The 19,897-nt window shown below is 43.3% G+C and overlaps 2 protein-coding genes across 25 annotated transcripts in view; one reads left to right on the top strand and one right to left on the bottom strand.

The window, feature by feature from the left end:
* The window catches only part of LOC110257722 (uncharacterized), a 476,707-nt gene that overhangs the window by 370,727 nt on the left and 86,083 nt on the right, over window positions 1-19,897 (bottom strand). For 18 of the 24 annotated variants that reach the window (XR_014835843.1, XR_014835842.1, XR_014835839.1 and 15 more), the window contains one exon: window positions 66-197. The gene's annotated coding sequence lies outside the window, so the exon portion shown is untranslated. Of the gene's footprint in view, window positions 1-65; window positions 198-8,950; window positions 8,993-10,189; window positions 10,346-19,897 lie in introns of all 24 variants that reach the window. The other 6 variants (XR_014835848.1, XM_085008778.1, XM_085008777.1 and 3 more) reach the window with 3 other exon arrangements.
* LOC100514022 (melanoma-associated antigen B4-like) lies at window positions 10,722-13,703 on the top strand. The gene is made up of 2 exons (XM_021080509.2): window positions 10,722-10,785; window positions 12,134-13,703. The coding sequence occupies exon 2, from the start codon at window positions 12,194-12,196 to the stop codon at window positions 13,244-13,246; it is 1,053 nt and encodes a 350-aa protein (XP_020936168.1). The 5' UTR covers window positions 10,722-10,785; window positions 12,134-12,193; the 3' UTR covers window positions 13,247-13,703.

The following is a 19,897-nucleotide window of genomic DNA, read 5'->3' on the forward strand; positions in this document are numbered from 1 at the left end:
CTTCTGACAAATAATCCAAAAGGGTACAGAGCTAGAAGGAAGACTTCATAATTTAAGTCTCTTACCTGACTGTTGTGTGTCCATAGAATTTCTCCTTATGTATTTGGTTTAGGAACTTACAGAAGTCTTGTCCTCATTGCCAGGTTTCTTTGGGTAGTTTATTAGAAATAAACTCTTGCCAACTGAGAAATGCCTATCTGCAAAACACAGGAAAGAAAACAGTTTCATTATTTAATAAGCATTAAACCAGAATGTGACACCCATCACAGGCAATCTGTTAAAGAGACTACAAAGACAGAAAGATAGCTCAGCCTTTTATACTACCAAACACAATCCATTACATCCGTGTTCTTAAGATGACAACTATTTCTTGGAGTTCCCATCATGGCTCAGTAGTTAACGAACCCAACTAGTATCCATGAGGATGAGGATTCAATCCCTGCCCTCTCTCAGTAGGTTGAGGATGCGGCATTGCCCTGAGCTGTGGTGTAGATTGCAGATGCGGCTTAGATCCCACTTTGCTGTTGCTGTGGCTGTGGCGTAGGCTGGTGGCTGTAGCTCCGATTCGACTCCTAGCCTGGGAATCTCCATATGCCGAGGGTGCAGCCCTAAAAAACAAAAGACAAAAAAAAAATAAAAAATGAAATAATAAAATAACAACTATTTTGCAAGAGGACTTGACAGCTCCATTTATTACACATACTTAATCCTAAATTCATCTGGTAATTGGGGCTGCCATCTTTGTTAGATAACTGACTTTATCCAAAGTCAAAATAAGCTCTCATCCTTGTGACAGGAGGCAGTTTTTTATAATTTGGAGATAGGCCAAAGTTTAACTCTTGGAGTGTAGGAGGTGGGGGTGCTAACTTCCTTGATATTTACATTTCAAAGAGGCTGCTCCTAGTTACTATAGCAAAAAAACTCCTGGGTTGTAAAAATGGCAAGAAGTTTACTTAGTTTTTAAAAGATTTACATAGAGTTCAATGAGGCAGAGAAAGACTATATGTTTTTTTTTTTTAAAGTAGATGCTCTAAAAAAGGGAGGAGTTTCATTTCTTTTCTGTACTGGGAAGAATAAAATTTTTTATTTTATTTTAATTGAGATATAATTGAGATTAATTGAGATATAATTGAGATGTAATTGACATTAACATTTCATTAGTTTTAGATGTATAACATAATGATTCAATATTTGTACTTCTTTCTTATTTTAAATTTATATTTGCTCTTATGTCAAAGGGGAAATGGGATTTCACTAATTATGGACATTACATAAGGTTCCATTTTGCTAGTAGAAATGCTCTTGCCATGCTGTCATATTGGACAGGTCTTTGAAGACCTATGGAAAGGACCGGTATAGACTGAGCCACATGTCATGGAATTGCAGGCTATGTTTAGAGACTTAGGCTGGCTTCTAACCAACAGCTAGCAACAACAACTCCCAAATTTCTTAGCACCACCGCCAACAAAGTGAGTGAACCAGAATTTTTCTCTTGTTGAGCCTTCAGATATGAACACAGCTCAAATGACACCTTGATTGCAGCTAGGTGAGACTCTAAAGCAGAGAACATGGTTGAGTTTTACCTGGACTTCCTACACATAGAAGCTGTGAGATGATAAATTTGTGTTCATTTAGCCTATTAAATTGGTACTAATTTGCTGTGTAGCAGCAGTAGAAAATGAATACATATTGACCTAGCTCTTAACCCTTTATTTATTTGTTATGTACCAAGTTTCCAAGCCTAAAGTGGTTACCTGGTGACAGTTACAAAAGGGTTCATGAAATATTTGAGAGAGGAGGAGTTGTTCACGCCTGTCAGAGTTAAGGGTAGCTGGAAGTTATGTGAAGCAGAGATGAGGACAGGCCTTTTTCTGGGCTGAGATGTACCCATGAGATAATCAAGTTAGTCCCCATCCTCCTCTAGTTCCCTTCAGCTTATGCTTCCATGGATTTATTTCTGGGTGACTCCTTCCACATTTTGGGATAGACTGTCAGCCTAAAGGCTTTCCCAATGGAGCTCCATTTATCATTTCAATGGTGAAACGTCCTCATTTGCACACCTCCAGGGCACAACCTGTTCTGAGCGGTGCTAGTTCAATTTCTAGAGGAGTAGGCTCTCACAGGAGGTTGTGGAAAGCTCCCTGCTCACTATGGAATTAGGGTCACTGCCTGCTTCTTGACCTCACTCTACTCAGAGAAGCCCTAAGAACAATGAGAAAAATCTCTCCCTTGAGCCATTAAGTGTTCTAAACTCCATTGTAGGCCTCTACAAAAGGATCTCCCTGATAAAGAGCAGAATATGCAGGATAACTCCATGTTGGGGAAAAAAAAAAGGTGGCACAGGGAGGCCCTGGATCTCAATTTTTTCACCCCACAACAGGAGTGCTCATTCTGGTGAAGAGGGATGTAGGACACTGCCCCCATCACAGCTGGACAAGCTGGGACTACCTCTAAGTCAGTAATGTCTTTGTTCTCTTCAGTGTGCTCTTTATCAGGGAGATCCTTATATTGATTTATTTTTTTCATTTGAAAACCTCCTTCAAGTCCTAAGAAAAACTTAACTTGGAGAGAGATGAGAGACAAGATGGTGGAGTAGAAGGACTTGAGCTCACCTCCTCTCACAGAAACACCAAAATCACAACTAACTGCTAAATAACCATAAACAAAAAAGACTGAAACATACCCAGAAAGATATTTTACATCCAAAGACAAAGAATAAACTACAATGAAATGGTAGGAGGGGCACTTTTGTGATATAATCAAATCCCATACCTGCTGGCTGGGTGACTCACAAACTGGAAAATACATCATAGAGATTCTCCCATAGAAGTGATAGTTCTGACCCCCATGCCAGACTCTGAGCCTGAAGGGTCTGGTATTGGGAGGAGTTCCCAGAGCATTTGGCTTTGAAGGCCAGCAGGACTTGAGTACAGGAGTTCCTCAGGACAGGGGGAAACAGAGATTCCACTCTTGCAGGGTGCACACAAGTTTTCATGTGCACTGGGGCACAGGAAAAAGCAGGGACTCCATAGCAGCCTGGGACAGACCTACCTGCAGGTCTTGGAGGATCTCCTGGGGAGGTGGGAGTTGGCTGTGGCTCAATGCAGGGGCAAGGACACTGGTTGTAGAGGCACCAAGGAATATTCATCAGCATGAGCTCCTCTAGACATCACCATTATGGCATAAAGACCTAGCCTCACCCAACAGCCTGCAGGCACCAATGCTGGCAAGCCTAAGGCCAATAAAGAACAGGATAGGAACACAGCCTCATCCATCAGCAGACCAGCTACCTAAAGTAGCCTTAAGCCTAGAGCCACCTTGTTTCTAAACATACTCCCTGACATGGCACTGCCCACCAGAGCGACAAGACCCAGCTCTACTCACCAATGGGCAGGCACCATTCCCTCCCACCAGGAACCCTGCGAAAGTTCCTGGATCAACTTTACCCAGAAGGGGCAGACACTAGAAACAAGAGGAACTACATTCCTATAGCCTGTGGAACAGAGCCCACAAATACATAAAGTTAGACAAAATGAGATGGAAAAGAAATATATTTCAGATGAATGAACAAATAAAACCCCAGAAGAACAACTAGGTGATGTGGAGATAGGCAATCTACCTGAAAAAGAATTCAGAGTAATGATGGTAAAGATGACCCAAGATTTCAGAAAAAAAAAAAAAAAAAAAAGGACGCACAGAACAAGAAGATACAAGAAAAGTTTAACAAAGAGCTAGTAGAAAAATCTCAAATAAACAACCTAGGTTTATACCTAAAGCAACTAGAGAAAGAAAAACTAACAACTCAAAGTTAGTAGAAGGAAAGAAATCATAAAGATCAGAGCAGAAATAAATAAGCAGAGACAAAGAAAACAAAAATTGATGAGATTAAAACCTAGTGCTTTGAAAAGATAAGCAAAATTGATAAACTTTTAGCCAGACTCATCAAGAAAAAAGAGAGATGGCTCAAATCAATAAAACTGAAGTGAGGAGTTCCTGTCGTGGCTCAGTGGTTAATGAATCTGACTAGGAACCATGAGGTTGTGGGTTCGATCTCTGGCCTTGCTCAGTGGGTTAAGGATCCGGCGTTGCCGTGAGCTGTGGTGTGGGTCGCAGACATGGCTCAGATCCCCCATTGCTGTGGCTCTGGCGTAGGCCGGTGGCTACAGCTCCACTTGGACCCCTAGCCTGGGAACTTCCACATGCTTCAGGAGCAGCCCTAGAAAAGGCAAAAAGACAAACAAAACAAAACAAAACAAAATAAAACTGAAGTGAAAAGGCAGAAGTCTTGACTAACACCATAGAAATACAAAGGATCATAAGAGACTACTACAAGTAACTATATGCCAACAAAATGGACAGCCTAGAAGAATTAGACAAACTCTTAGAAAGGTACAATCTTCCAAAACTGAATGAGAAAGAAATAGAAAATATGAACAGACCGATCACAAGTACTAAAACTGAAACTGTGATTTTAAAAATTCCAACAAACAAAAGTCTAGGACCAGATGGCTTTATAGGCAAATTTGATCAAACATTTCGAAGAGTTAACATCTATCCTTTTGAAACTCTTCCAAAAAACTGCAGGTAAAGAATACTCCCAAACTCACTCTATGAGGCCACAATCATCCTGATACCAAAATGAGACAAAGATATCACCAAAAAAAGAGAAAATTACAGGAGTTTCCACCATGGTACAGTGGGCTAAGAGTCCAAATACAATGGCTTGGGTCACTGCAGAGGTGGGGGTTTGAACCCAGTCTGGCACAGTGTGCTAAAAGATCTGGCATTGCCACAGTTATGGCATAGGTCAGAGCTGCAGCTCAGATTCAATTTCTGGCCCAGAAACTTCCATATGCCACAAATGAAGCCATTAAAAAAAAAGTACAGGTCAATTCCACTGGTGAAAAATCCTCAACAAAACACTGGCAAACCAAATCTAACAATATATGAAGAGGATCGCAGACCCACCATACATCAAGTTTGATTTATTCCAGGGATGCAAGAAAGAAATTGAAGATCACAATAACAGATGGAAAAATATACCATGTTCTTGGACTGGAAAAAATCAATATTGTTGTAATGACTATACTACCCAAGGCAGTCTACAGATTCAATGCAAGCCCTATAAAATTACCAATGGCATTTTTCACAAAATTAGAACAAATAATTTTAAAATTTGTATGAAAGTACAAATCACCCTGAATAGCTACAGCAATCCTGAGAAAGAAAAACAGGGCTGGAGGAATCAGGCATCCTATAGTGCTGGGGGAAACTGGACAGCTACATATAAAAGAATGAAATTAGAATATTCTCTAACACCATACACAAAAATAAACCCAAAATGGATGAAAGACCTAAATGCAAATCCAGATACTATAAAACTCTTAGAAGAAAACATAGGCAGAACACTCTGACATAAATCACAGCAATATCTTTCTGGATCCACCTTCTAGAGTAATAAAAATAAAAACAAAAATAAACAAATGTGACCTAATTAAACTTAAAAGCTTTTGCATAGCAAAGGAAACCATAAATGAAATGAAAAGACAACTCAAAGAATGGGAGAAAATAGTTGCAAACAAAGCGGCCAATGAGGGATTAATCTCCAAAATATACAAACAGCTCATGCAGCTTAATATCAAAAAGGAAACAACTCTATCAAAAAATGGGTAGAAGATCTAAATAAACATTTCTCCAAAGAAGACAGATGGACAAAAAAGCATATGAAAAGATGCTCAGTATCACTAATTATTAGAGAAACACAAATCAAAACTATAAGATAACACCTCACACTAATCAGGATGGCCATCATCAAAAAGTCTACAAACAATAAATGATGCAGAGGGTATGGATAAAAGGGAACCCTCCTGCACTCTTGGTGGGAATGTAAGCTGGTGCAACCACTATGGAAGACAGTATGGAGGATCCTTAAAAAAAACTAAAAATAGAACTACTGCATGATCCTACAATCCCACTCTTTGGCATATATCTGGAGAAAATCATAATTCAAAAAGATACATGTCCCCCAATGTTCATTGTAGCACTATTTACAATAACTAAGACATAGAAGCAACCTAAATGTCCATCCATAGAGGAATGGATCAAGATGTGGTACATATATAGAAAGGAATACTAATCAGCCATAAAAAGAATGAAATAATGCCATTTGCAGCAACATGGATGGAACTAGAGATTATCATACTATGCAAAGTAATGCAGAGAAAGAGAAATATCATGTGATATCACTTGTGTATGTGGAATCTAAAAAATGATACAAATGAACCTATTTTCAAAACATAAAGACTCATAGACACAGAAAACAAGTTTATGGTTACCAAAGAGGAAAGGTGGAGGAGGAGAGGATAAATTAGGCATTTGGGATTAATCTATAGCTAATAATATAGATAAAATAGATAATTGACAAGAACCTACTGTATAGCACAGGGAACTCGACTCAAAATTCTGTAATAACCTATATGGGAAAAGAATCTCGTAAAGAATGGATATATGCATACGTATAATTGAATCACTTTAGTGTATACCTAGAACTAATACATTATAAAGTTTACTTCAATGGGAAAAAAAAAAAGTAAAAAGGAGTTCCCATCATGGCTCAGTGGTTAACGAACCCAACTAGGAACCATGAGGTTGCAAGTTTGATCCCTGGCCTCGCTCAGTGGGTTAAGGATCCAGCATTGCTGTGAGCTGTGTTGTAGGTTGAAGACTCGGCCCAGATCCCACGTTGCTGCGGATGTGACATCGGGTGGCATCTGTAGCTCTGATTTGACCCCCATCCTGGGAACCTCCATATGCCACGGATGTGGCCCTAAAAGACAAAAAGACAGAAAAAAAAAAAAACTTAAAAATTTCAAGTACTACACATAAAGCTCTACAGTATATCCTGTGAGAAGCAGCCCAGTGGTACTCAGATACTATAGCCCTAACTAGATTTATGAGGAAAAAAAATATTTAAAACATCAAAACAATATAAGATCTATAGAAACAACAGCACAAAGTAGGAAATAATGAAAATAATGAAAATAATTGCAGAAACTATGAATTAGAACACAGTAGAGCCAACTAAGAAAAGCCACTTCTTTAAAAAATCTCTAAAAAAATTTCTGTAGGTATTATAAATTACAAAAGAAGCAGAAATAACTGATATTAATTCAATAAAATTCTACAGAATATACTTACAGAAGTGATTTAAAGGCTATAAGAGAACACTATAAATTATTTTTCCCTTTTATCAGGATAACAAATGATGGATAAGGAAAAAGTTCTACCTAGAGAATGTTTCAGCTAATAAACACAGAGGAATATTATAATTACCATTCTGCAGCCCCAATGGATTAATGGCTGAGGCTATGATCCTCAATGCTTGACGACATCACCACAAACTAGATAGCAGACATCGTGTATCTCCTAATGGAAGTGTACAGTGTCATCTGTGGAGTAGTGTTACCAATAAACAAACAAACATAAATACACCCTCATATGCAAGCCTCTTCCTGTTACTATTGAAGGCTGTTGATGTTGATTGCCAGGTATACTCTGCTCATTATTCTCTGTATTGTTGTATGTTTTAGAATTTCAATGATAACATGATTTTATTGTAAATAGCATGTCTTTAAATTTAAACATCCAACTAAAATGGAAGATTTTTTTTAGCAAAATATAAATGACTAAATAGGTCCATAAAGAAATAGAAAAATTACTCTAATTATAAAATCTAAAATTGTAGTTAAAACTCAATGCATGGAGTTCCCATTGTGGAGCAGTAGAAATGAGCCCGACTAGTAACCATGAGGTTGCGGGTTCGATCCCTGACCTTGTTCAGTGGGTTAAGGATCCGGCATTGCCGTGAGGTGCGGTGTAGGTGGCAGATGTGGCTTGGATCCTGCGTTGCTGTGGCTGTGGTGCAGGTGGGCAGCTGTAGCTTGGATTTGACCCCTAGCTTGGGAACCTCCATATGCTGTGTGTGGCCCTAAAAAGCAAAAAAATTTCTTTAATTAAAAAATAAAAAATTTGGAGCAGCCAAATTTTGAAGTTCTTTATACCACACAAAGGAGAAATGAATAAAAATTTGATGATAACTCTTCCAAACCACACAAAGGGTGAGAAAACATTCATCCACGCTACCTCTCCTTGACACAAAGACCAGGTAAGGATACCTTGAAAAAAGAACACTTGAGTCAAGCTCACTCATATAGAGATACATATTTGAAATAACTTCATAGCACATGCAAAGTGGTGAATTATTAAAAAAAAAGGCTGTGTCAAAGAATACAAAGAAGATATTACATTAGAAAAAATGAATCAGAAATCACTATACTAACAGATAAGGGAGAAAAAGTGATCAGGGGCAGGGGTAAAGAAACGCTTTGATAAAAATTCGACATAAACTGATGGTAATAACTTTTAGCTAACTTGTAAGAATGGAATTTCCACATGATTAAGTCATCAGCAAATATACGTAAATGTGAAATATTAGACGCATTCCCAATAAAGTCTGGAAAAACACAGAGGTATGCTACCACAAACCTGGATGTGAATGTATAGCAGGACACAGCCATGTACAAGAATAATAAAATAAATAAGACATGGATAATAAAAAGAAACAATAATAGTACCAACATGATTTATAATTAAAATGTCTAAAGTAATAGGCAAATACTATAATCAAATATATAAGGAATATCAAAAAGCTAGTGTATAATAAATCACTACAGCATTGTCAGAAGCCTGGTCATGCAAAATCAGTAACAAATTAGAACACATTAAAGGACAATCCCATTCACAACAACAACAATATCTAAAATGTATCTAAAATTTACTGATAGAGGGAAAAAGTTCAAGATACAACAGTATAATATGTTTATTCAGAAGAACAGAGCCTATCGTAAAAATGTCAATTCTCCTTAAATTATTTACAGTTTTATCACCATACCTATAGCTTCCAAGATGACAACCAAACTTGGGCTTCTCTCTCCTGTGCTCCAAATCAACCGTGGAAAAATCAAGAAAGGAAAAATCAAAATGATGTCAACAAGAACAGTAAAAAAAAAACCTAATGAGAAACCCCCCTGATGGTACTAAGTCTGTAATGAACGAGTGCTTATATAAGGGCAGTTGAAACGGGTCTAGGGAAGACAGGATCAGGTGGAACAAAAGTTTTAAAGTTTTGCCCTTGTTTCTTCCAGTGTCCCCTAGGTCAATAAATTTCTGCTGCTTCACTGAAGGAACCTGAGGCAGCAACTCAGAGTAGACATAACAGAACTATTGGGTTATGCCAGGACTATGGGGTAATATCAGGATAGCACAAAAGTTTGGTTGGTTGAAGAAAGCTAAGTCCAGAGATTATCCAAATAACCACCTGAAACTTCTTTTGTTGGTGAGGACTGGGTTTTTTTAAATGGTCATCATAATAGACATTAAGGCATGAAAGAAAATACAATATTGAGAACACCTGAGATCTAATCTTTTGGCAAATTTCAAGTACATAACATATGCTTGTTAACTGTGGTCACCATACTGTACAGTAGGTCTCCAGAACTCATTCATCATATAACTGAAAGTTGTACCCTTTGTTCAATATCTGCCCTATTCTCTAACCACCTCAGCCACTGATAATGACAATTCTAGTCTCTGTTACTAGCAGTTCAACGGTTTTTAAAAAATATACACCACAAACAAGTGAAACCATGTGATATTTGTTTTCTGCCTCTGGCTTAATTCACTCAGGATAATGTCCTCCTAGGTTTATCAATGTTGTTGAAAAGAAGGGATTTTTCATCATATATACAAAAATGTTAACTATGGAAGGTGATACGTTAAATAGTTTGATGGTGGCAATTATTCAACAATGTATGCATATGTCAGACTATCATACTGTATAAACATATATAAAATTATTTTTGTTTATCAAAATATAAATTAAAATGTTGAAACAGGAGAACAAGGATCATAGTAATTGCAAACAAGGATAAAAATTCCTTCCAGACACTTTAATTAATGAAATGTATATCATTTAAGAGAGACCCATGGAGAGCTGTCAGGTGAAGGAGTACATCAATTTCTCCATGACTTCTTGAGGACCATGGCAGAGGGAGGGGCTGAGGTTAGAAATGGAAGAAATACCAAGACTACTAGAATTTAATACAATTGCTGTGAGAAAACTGAAACCCACAGGATTCTCATCTCCTGCAGCCACCTCTGGGAGGCTCCAAGCAGAAGCGCCCAAATGAGGTGGACCTGCACTTCACACCCGGCGACTCAGGGAAGTGATGTCTCTGATGTGCAGCCTCGGTCTCGGGTCAGCAGACGAGAGGGAGCCCAGCACCTACTGGGAGTCAAGGGAAAACCCTGAGACAGGATTGAGAGGAGCACCCACCACAGAGGAGGGGGCCCCAAAGAGCCCTCACTGTCAGTCTTGGGCGGCCCAGAAATGGCTGTTCGGCTGAGCACCCCCCGCCCCCTGCTTGCCAAATACCTCCTACTGGGGGTTCTGAGGGAAAGAGACCCATGGCGCCGAGCCCAGGTGACTCAGCTCATCAGGATGGGCCCAGGCCCTGAGAAGAGGCCATGGCAGGTCCCCATGCCGGCCCTGCAGCACCCTCCCCAGGAACCCCACCCACCCAGGTCCCGCCCCTGCTGTCCTCCTGGAGCCCAGAGGCACGTGACTGGAAGTGACGTCCCCCTAAGCACGCAGGGGGCGCGCCATTTTTGAGGACTGCCGTTGAGGCTGAGCAGCGGGAGGAGTCTCGCGTCTCGTCAGGTGTCAAGGTGTGAGGGGACCTGAGTTCGAAGCGCGGGGACCCGCCCTGACACCCGCAAGGCCCTTTCCCCGAAAAGGGGTAGCCACACGGCCCCTGCCCGTCCCACCCCTGCCCTCGGCCCAGGAGGCCCCAACGGGGCTGCTAGGCCCAAAGTCCTTCTCTTCCCCGCGGGGTCTCAGGAAGCAGGGCCTTGCTCTGAGGCTGGCGGACCTGGGCTCAGCTGAGTAGAGGCAGAGCCCCAGGCCCTACGGGGTGCAGGACGGCACCCTCGTGGGGACCGAGGGCCTCCACAGCCCAGACCCGGGGCCATGCGGGTCTGGGCAGGTCTGAAGACTCAGGGGCTCCCTCACTTCGCAGGCTGGTGACTCGGGGAGGAGGGGGCCTGGGCCTAAGAGGCTGGCAGCAGGGCAGCAGGGGAGGGCTTGCAGGTCAAGGGAAGAGTGGGGTGAGGACCCGCAGGCCTGCGGACCATCCTCCCCGTAGCAGGCGCACCTCAGACCCGCGCCCCCATTGGCAGCCCCTTCGTCCCTGTCAAACACAGAGAAGAAGTGAGGGCCACTGTCCGGAGAGGGGCGGTGCAGGCCCGCAGAGGGAGCGGTCTCATGCGCTCCCGAGAGTCAACCTAAGAGCCTGAGTGAGGACCAGTGGGGCCTCTGCCGCAAACTTGACCTTGGTGTCAGACTGGCCGATGGGGCTCCGCGGTCACCTCCTCGCGAGTGGCAGGTGGGGGCTGGTGTCGGTGTGAGCAGCGAGGCCTCAGCTCAAGGCGGTCCAGGGAGGACCCAGAGGGAGGAGTAAGGCAGTCACCCACCCGAAAAAGAAGGGACGAGGGAGAACATGGCCCGTCTCTCCCGTCAGCCCTTTAAGCTCCCAAGAGAGGACTCTCAGGCTGAGAGGTCCCAGCATTTCCTCTATCGCGTCTAAGGGAGGTTAGAACTTTGTTCTGAAGGTGCAGCCACCAGAGGGCAGAAGGGAGGGCCCCGCAACCCCTCAGTGGTGGGCTGAAGGGCTCCCTCCTTTGCTCCTCCTGGGTAACTTGGAAGGTGGCACTGTCAACTTCAGAGCAGCGGGGAGCGGGGGGTGGTGGTGGAGTCTTGCCACCAGGTGAATGTGAACTGAGAGGACCTCCCTCCCCTGGCAGCCCCACTGTCACCCCAGTGACACTCGGGTAGGCTTGGCAGCCCGAAGCCCAAGGCTCACTTTAACTTCCTCCACAGGGGTGTCAGGGGACAGGCTGGGCCGGAGGACAGGAGCCCTGTGGGGCCCTCAAGGACCCTGCAGAGGCGGCCTTGGTTCAAGCCAGGGAGGAACGTCCCCGCTGAAGGTGCTCACAGCATCTCTTGTCCCTCCTCCAGGTGCCTTCATCACCTGTCCCCTGTCCACGCTCCCGCCTGCTGTCCCTGACCTGTGTCATCATGCCTCGGAGGCAGAAGAGTAAGTGCTGTGCCCGGGTGAAACGCCACCAGACCCGGGGCGAGACCCAGAGTCTCAAGGGTGCCGAGGCCGCTCCTGCCGCTGCAGCAGCAGAAGAAGAGTCCCCCTCCTCCCCCTCTTCTGTCTCTCAGGGTGCTCCCCCGAGCTCCCCTGCTGCTGGCACTCGCCAGCGGCCTCAGGCAGGCCCAGCCCCTAGCTCTCCTGAAGCGGGGGTTTCACGCCCAGGAGCTGAAGCAGGTGCCCAGAGCCAAGATGAGAATGGTGCCAGCGCCTCCCAGGCAGCCCCCTCCACTCAGAGCACTCGCAAAGATCCCCTGACCAGGAAGGCCAGCATGCTGGTGCAATTCCTGCTGGAGAAGTACAAGATGAAGGAGCCCATCATGCAGACAGCCCTGCTGAAGATCATCAACAAGAAGTACAAGGAGCACTTCCCTGAGATCCTCCGCAGAGCCTCTGAGCGCATGGAGCTGATCTTTGGCCTTGAGCTGAAGGAAGTCAACCGCAGCAATCACACCTACACCCTCGTCAGCAAGCTGAGCCTCCCCAGCGACGGGGGCCACGGGGGCCAGAGTGATGAGAGGGGGCTGCCCAGGTCTGGTCTGCTGATGACGCTCCTGGGCGTGATCTTCATGAAGGGCAACCGTGCCACCGAGGAGGAGGTCTGGGAATTCCTCAACACGTTGGGGGTCTATGCTGGGAGGAGGCACCTGATCTTTGGGGAGCCCAGGAGGCTCATCACCAAAGATCTGGTGCAGCAGAAGTACCTCAAGTACCGCCAGGTGCCCCACAGTGATCCTCCTCACCATGAGTTCCTGTGGGGCCCGAGAGCCCACGCTGAAACCACCAAGATGAAAGTGCTGGAGGTTCTGGCCAAGATCAATGATACCGTCCCCAGTGCCTTCCCAAACCTGTATGAGGAGGCTCTGAAAGATGAGGAGGAGAGAGCAGGAGTGAGAGCCGAGGCCAAGGCTACAGCTCTTGCTGAGGCCAGGGCACCTTCCAGGGCCAAGTCCCGCAGCTCCACCCACATCTAGGGAGGCTGGGGGCAGTTTGCTCACTTTGTGTTTGAGGAGAGCAGTCAGCCTTCTAAGTAGTACAGAGTAGTCCTGGCCCAGGGAACAAATTGTAGATCTTATTTTTCTTCCTGTTCTAAACTAGTAACTTCTGTATATTTTTTTAATTTTTTTTTCTTTAATAGTTTTCTTTAGAATATAAATTTGTGAATGACATTGCTTTCTTATTGCTATTTAAAAAGTTTGAAAATTACATTGTTTATGTATGTAAAATAAATTCAGGAACCATCTGTATTTTCTTTATGATCCAGAAGTAGATAACATGACACTGCAAATCAGATTTTCATAGAAATGTTCAAGAAGACCACAAAAATATTTAGCAACATAAAGTGGATAAAAAATAGAGTACATGGTTTTTCATGTTTTGCCTTATTTCTTTTAAACTTTTAGTAAAAATAAAAGTTACTTATTTAGCTCATTTAAGACTTTCTTTTGTCCTAATGTACTGCATTTTCTCTACTATCTACTGGATTAAAAATAAACTCTGGTGGGGAGGTGGTATTTTAGAGGTTCATAGTAATCGTAACTGCCATTCATTAAAGACCCAACATTTCTTAATCAGTATGCCACTGCTTTATATGTAGTGCATATATATGCAGGACGGGATTTAGTAGACTCTCTTTATAGATTAATAACTTGTAAATTTCTCCAGTTCACAAACCTGGTAAGTGACAGACCTTGGACTAGACCTCTGGTCTGGATTAGTCTAGAGCCCCACACTGTTCCACTCCTCCTAGGGCAAGCCAGTCCTTGTATCTTTTAATTAATTTATCTTGTTACCACTCCAAAATATATCTCATGGGATAAAAGGGGCTCTGTTCCCAAAGTGCTATTTTGGAATACAGTAATAATAATGCTGAATGAGTGAGAGGTATGAATAAAGAACAAAAATCAGTGACAATGTGGTTATCTATATATGCAATGTTAGATAACTGGAAAACATCAGCATCCCTTCATTTATTCTTCAAGATTTTCAGGGCTGTGTCCTCACGTCAGTGGAGGAAACAATTGCAGCCTCTGATAGTTATGAAGGTGAGGGTCTTAGAACAGTAGGGGCCCCACAAAATATGTTCTTCTTTCTGCTTGTGTGGCCATGTGCAGAGCTATCTGAGGTACCCCTTCTTTTCCTACAGGACAGAGGGGTGAGGGGTTCTCAGGGAGGTGAGTTTCTTACCCTTGTGGCAGCAGCTCCAATTCTGCCTAAGTAGGAGATCCTAACAGGCCTTAATTGGATTTCAGGTAAGGACACTGGGCGCTGATGAGTGGACTGCCCCATAACAAGAGGGACTATCCTAAGGCCCCAGGCAGGGGTAGACAGGGAGTAGCTCTTTGACTTCCCTTTTGGTGTCTCAGGAAGATGAAAGCCTTGGTCTGAGGCTGGCAGACTCTGTCAGTAGAGGGTGGAGTCCCATATGCTCCCTGAAGTCAAGGTGGCATATGGACTGAGCTAGGACTGAGGGGCACTGACTCCAGGAGAGTGGGGCCTCATAAAGCTCTGCTCTTCAGAAGACTTCAACAGCCTTGTACAGATCTGGTTCATCCTGACTTCCATTTCATAGTTTCCAAGAAGGTAATGCCTTTGGTCTGAGGAACAGTCTCAGGTGAATGAAGGGTGAAGTCCTAGGTCTGGACAGGAGTCAAGATGAAGACCTTGAATGAGGTCACAAGAGGACCACTCACCCCAGAACAGAGGAGAATGCAGAGTCCTACCCCTGATGTCAGCCCTAGGAGGCCCAGGACAAAGCCTTCGGGCTGAGGTACCTATACTTCCCACTGGGAATGGTCTCAGAGAGGTGAGGGCCTGTTTAATGAGAGCAGCCTCACTCAGTAGCGAGTGGAAAATGAATGACACTAAATGAGGATAAAAGGACTCCACCCAGAACAAAGCAGGCCACCCAGAACAGAGCCCTGCCACCGGATATCTCCCCTTGGCAAATCCAGGAATCATGAGCCCCAAACATTTCTTTTTAGAGCATCTCAGGGAAATGAGGCATTTGGTCCCAGGGGCCAGCCTCAGACTAGCACAGGGAGGAATTCCAAGTCATACCAAGAGTCAAACAGAGCATGGAGGGAACCACTCAAATCATAAAAATGGGGACACTAAAGAATCCCTCCCCTAATGTCCACCATGAGTGACCACAGTCAGCTGTGCCCACATGAGACAATCCTCATGTCTTCCTAGGTGGTCATAGGGAATTAAAGGCTGTAGTATGAGAGGACAGGCCTCTCTAGGCCATGGCAAGAGTCAGTATGAGGACTCAGAGTGAGGGTCGAGAGGAATATCCAACCCAAAAGAGAGAGGAATACACAGCCCCACCACCCTCTCAGGCCTGGGAAGCCCCCAGCAGCAGTGGTCAGATGTGTCACCCACTTGCTTCTAGCCCTGGAGGACTCAGGCCAATAGAGGGAGGAGTCTCATATGCTGGCAGAGTGAAGACTATAGAGGTCACCAACCCCAGAAGAGCAGAGCCCACAGAATCTTACCCTGTGCTGTTAGTTCTCAGAATCCCCTCAGAAATAACTGTGGCTAAATGTGGCCTACTCTAACTTCCACTTAAGGGGACTCAGGGTGGTGAGGGTTTTGGTCTGAGGCTGGTTGACTCAGTATAGGGGAAATTTCCAGGTTGTGCTGGGACTTAGGCTAAGGACCTAAGGACACAGCAGAGCATGAAACCATAACAATATAAGCAACATATAATCTCTCCCCTGCTGTCAGTCCTGGGAGATACTTAGATAAATCTCAGGCAGAGCAGAGGCAACCCTCAGTTCATCTCAAGGAGAGAAAAGTGAGGACAGTAATAGGTGGAGAGAGGGAGGAAGTACAGGTCTTCCAGGAATAAAACTGAGGAAAGAGAGTGAGGACTGGTAGGATCAACCATTATAAGGTCTGAATTTGCCTGCCATAGCTTTCTGTCTTAGGAGACCACAGGTAGATGTGGTAAATTAGGCTACTCTTACTTCCTTCCATTGGGTTTCAGAGTTGTGGGCCTTACTATAAGAAGTTCTCAGGACAAGGGAGAGAAGAGCCAGAGACCCTCCCAGGTCTGAGAACCCTGAGTGACTATTTAGGGGAACACATCCCACTCCCTGAGTAGAGGGGACAACAAAGAGTCTAGCCTTGCCCCTAATTTCAGCACTTGAAGGCCCAGGGAAGCGTTGTTGGGAGGAGGCTTCTTTACATCAGGTCTAAGGGAGGTGACATCCTTAGTCTGAATGTGAAGTCACTAGAGTTCAGAGGGTGAGTCTCAGGCCTTATGTGGAGTCAAGATGAGAGCACTGAATAGGGACCAAAGATCCAGTGATCCCAGGATAGAGAGGGTTCCACACAGCTGCCAGCACTGGGTTCCCCCTGTCACAAGTAGTGAGCTATGGCACCCCTCGCTTCCTTCTCATGAGTCCCAGGGACCACTGAAGGGTCACCTTCAGATCAGCAGAGGGGAGAAAGACCAGGCCCTGTCTACCATTCACATGGTGATCCTGAAGAGGAGCTGAACAGTCTCCCCACTCCAGAACATAGGAGGCCCCAGTGGCAGCCCCTGTTGTCACCCCAGTGACACTCAGATAGGGTTGGCAGACTGAAGTCTAAGGCTCACTTAAACTTCCTCCACAGGGTGTCAGGGGACAGGCTGAGCAGGACGACAGGAGCCCTATGGGGCCCTCAAGGACCCTGCAGAGGAGGTCTTGGTTCAAGCCAGGGAGGCGTCTCCCCACTGAAGGTACAGCATCTCTTTTCCTTCCTCCAGGTGTCCTCATTGCCTGCCCTCCTGTCCACACTCCCACCTTCTGTCCCTGACCTGTGACATCAAGTCTGGGGGACAGAAGATCAAGTGCCATGCCCAGGTGAAATGCCACCAGACCTGGGGGGAGACCCAAAGTCTCAAGGGTGCCTGGACTACTGCTGCAGCAGCAAGAGCAAAAGAGGAGTCCCCCTCCTCCCCTTCTCCTATTTCAGAAGGTACTCCCCAGAGCTACCCTGTTAATGGTGCTCCCATTACCACTACTTCTCTGAACAAGATTTGATGAAGGCGCCAAGAGCATATCCCCCACAGCACCCTCCACTGAGGGCTAACACATAGATCCTCTAACCAAGAAGATGAATATATTGGTACAATTTCTGCTGCACATCTATAAAATGTAATGCCCATTACAAAAGAAGACATGTTGAAGGTTGTCAAAAAAAGTGTAAGGACCACATCCCTGACATCCTCAGGAGATCCTCTGAGTGGATGAACCTAGTCTTTGGCCTTGAATAAAGTGAATTCTAGCAATCACTTTGATGCTCTTGGCAGCGAACTGAACCTACTAACCATAAGAGGCTGCCCACAACCAGTCTTCTGATGACACTCCTGAATATGATATTCATGAAGGGCAACTGCACACAGAAGAGAAGATCTGAGCATTGCTTTCTTCTTTCTTTTTTTTTTAAATTGAGGTATAATTTACATATGATATTAATTTCAGGCATACAACATAATGATTCACTATTGTATATATTGTGAAATGATCAACACAATGAGTCTAGTTAACATCTATCACTATATGTAGTCACAAATTTTTTTCTTGTGATGATGATTTTTAAGATCTATTCTCCTAGAAACTTTCAAATATTCAATTATTAACAATGGTCATCATGCTATATATTATATCCCCATGGCTTTTTTATTTTAAAACTGAATAGGATTGGGTATATGCTGGGAGAAAGACTTCATATATGAAGACTCCAGGAAGCTCATCACCAAAGATTTGGTGCAGCAGAAGTACCTGGAATACTGTTAGGTGCCCAGCAGAGATCCTCCTTGGTATGAGTTCCAGAGGTGCCCAAGAGACTACACTGAAACCAGCAAGAGGGAAGTCTGGTGTTTTTTGGCCAAAGTCAATGATGCTACCTCCAGTGCTCTCCATCCCATTTTGAAAAGGTTTTCAGAGAGGAGGAAGAGAAAGCCTGAGGAATAGCTGCATCCAGGTTTAGCACCAAGGTGAGCACACCTTCCAGGGCCATTACTAGCAAATACTCCTGCATCAAGTGAAGTCTTTTTCTTCTTTTTCAGTGAAGAATGTAGTTAATGTTTTAAGCAGTGAAGGACTAAGGTGAAATGGGAAGGAACACAGTGCATATTTTATTTGTGTTCCTGTTTGATATGAGTAACCTGTAGGTCTATCTCCTTTGTATTTCTCAAATATTGTTTCTTTTAATCTAAGGTTTATTTGACTTCACAACATAAGTTTATAAATGATATGGATCAAATAATAACAAAAGATAAGAAAGAGAAATTAAGGAAACAATCTCATTTACCATTGCATTAAGAAGAATAAAATACCTAGGAATAAATCTAAGGAGGTAAAAGATCTGTAATCCAAAAATTATAAAACACTGATGAAAGAAATCAAAGATGATATAAACAGACGGAAAGATATATCATTTTCCTGGATTGGAAGAATATTGTCAAAATGACTATACTATCCAAGGCACTCTACAGATTCAATGCAATCCCTATCAAATTACCAATGGCATTTTTCACAGAACTAGAGCAAATAATTTTAAAATTTGTATAGAAACACAAAACATCATGCATAGCTAAAGTAATCCTGAAAAGGCAAAAAAAAAAAAAAAAAAAAAAAAAGCTGGAGGAATCAGGCTCCCTGACTTACGACTATCCTACAAAGCTACAGTCATCAAAACAGTATGGTACTGGCATAAAAACAGTCATATAGATTAATGGAAAAAGATAAAAAGCCCCAAAATAAATCTGTGCATTTTTGTTCAATTAATCTACAACAAAAGAGGCTAGGATATACAATGGAGAAAAGACAGTCTCTTCAATAAGTGGTGTTAGGAAAACTGGACAGCTACATGTAAAAGAATGAGATTAGAACATTCCTTAACACCACACACAAAAGTAACTCAAAATGGATTAAAGATTTAAATGTAAAGCTGGATATTCTGAACATAGGCAGAATGCTCTTTGACATAAATCACAGCAATGTCTTTTTGGATCCACCTCCTAGACTAATGAAAATAAAAAAAAAATAAACATATAGGACTTAATTAAACTTAAAAGCATTTGCACAGCAAAAAAACCATAAGCAAAATGAAAGACAACCTACAGACTAGGAGAAGATATTTGCAAACAAAGCAACAGATAAGGAATTACTCTCCAAAATATACAAGCAACTCATGAAGCTCAATATCAAAAATACAAAAAACCCAAACAAAAAATGGGCAGAAGATCTAAACAGACATTTCTCCAAATAAGACAGATGGCCAAAAGCACATGAAAAGATGTGCTAATTATCACTAATTATTAGAGAAATGCAAATCAGAACTACAGTGAGGTATCACCTCACCACAGTCAGAATGGCCATCATCAAAAAGACTACAGACAATGCTGGAGATGGTGTGGAGAAAAGGGAACCCTCCTATACTGTTGGTGGGAATGTAAATTGGTACAACCGCTATGTAAAACAGCATGGAGGCTCCTCAAAAAAACAAACATAGAACTACCATATGATCCATCAATCCCACTGTTGGGCATATATCTGGAGAAAACCATATTCAAAAACACACATGTACCCTAATGTTCACCGCAGCACTATTTACAATAGCCAAGACAA

This window comes from Sus scrofa, chromosome X (assembly GCF_054392235.1).
Source record: "Sus scrofa isolate SSC_HxYL_T2T_F1_AM1 chromosome X, Sscrofa_HxYL_maternal_Yorkshire_Landrace_v2.0, whole genome shotgun sequence".
In the NCBI taxonomy this organism is placed as follows: Eukaryota; Metazoa; Chordata; class Mammalia; order Artiodactyla; family Suidae; genus Sus; species Sus scrofa.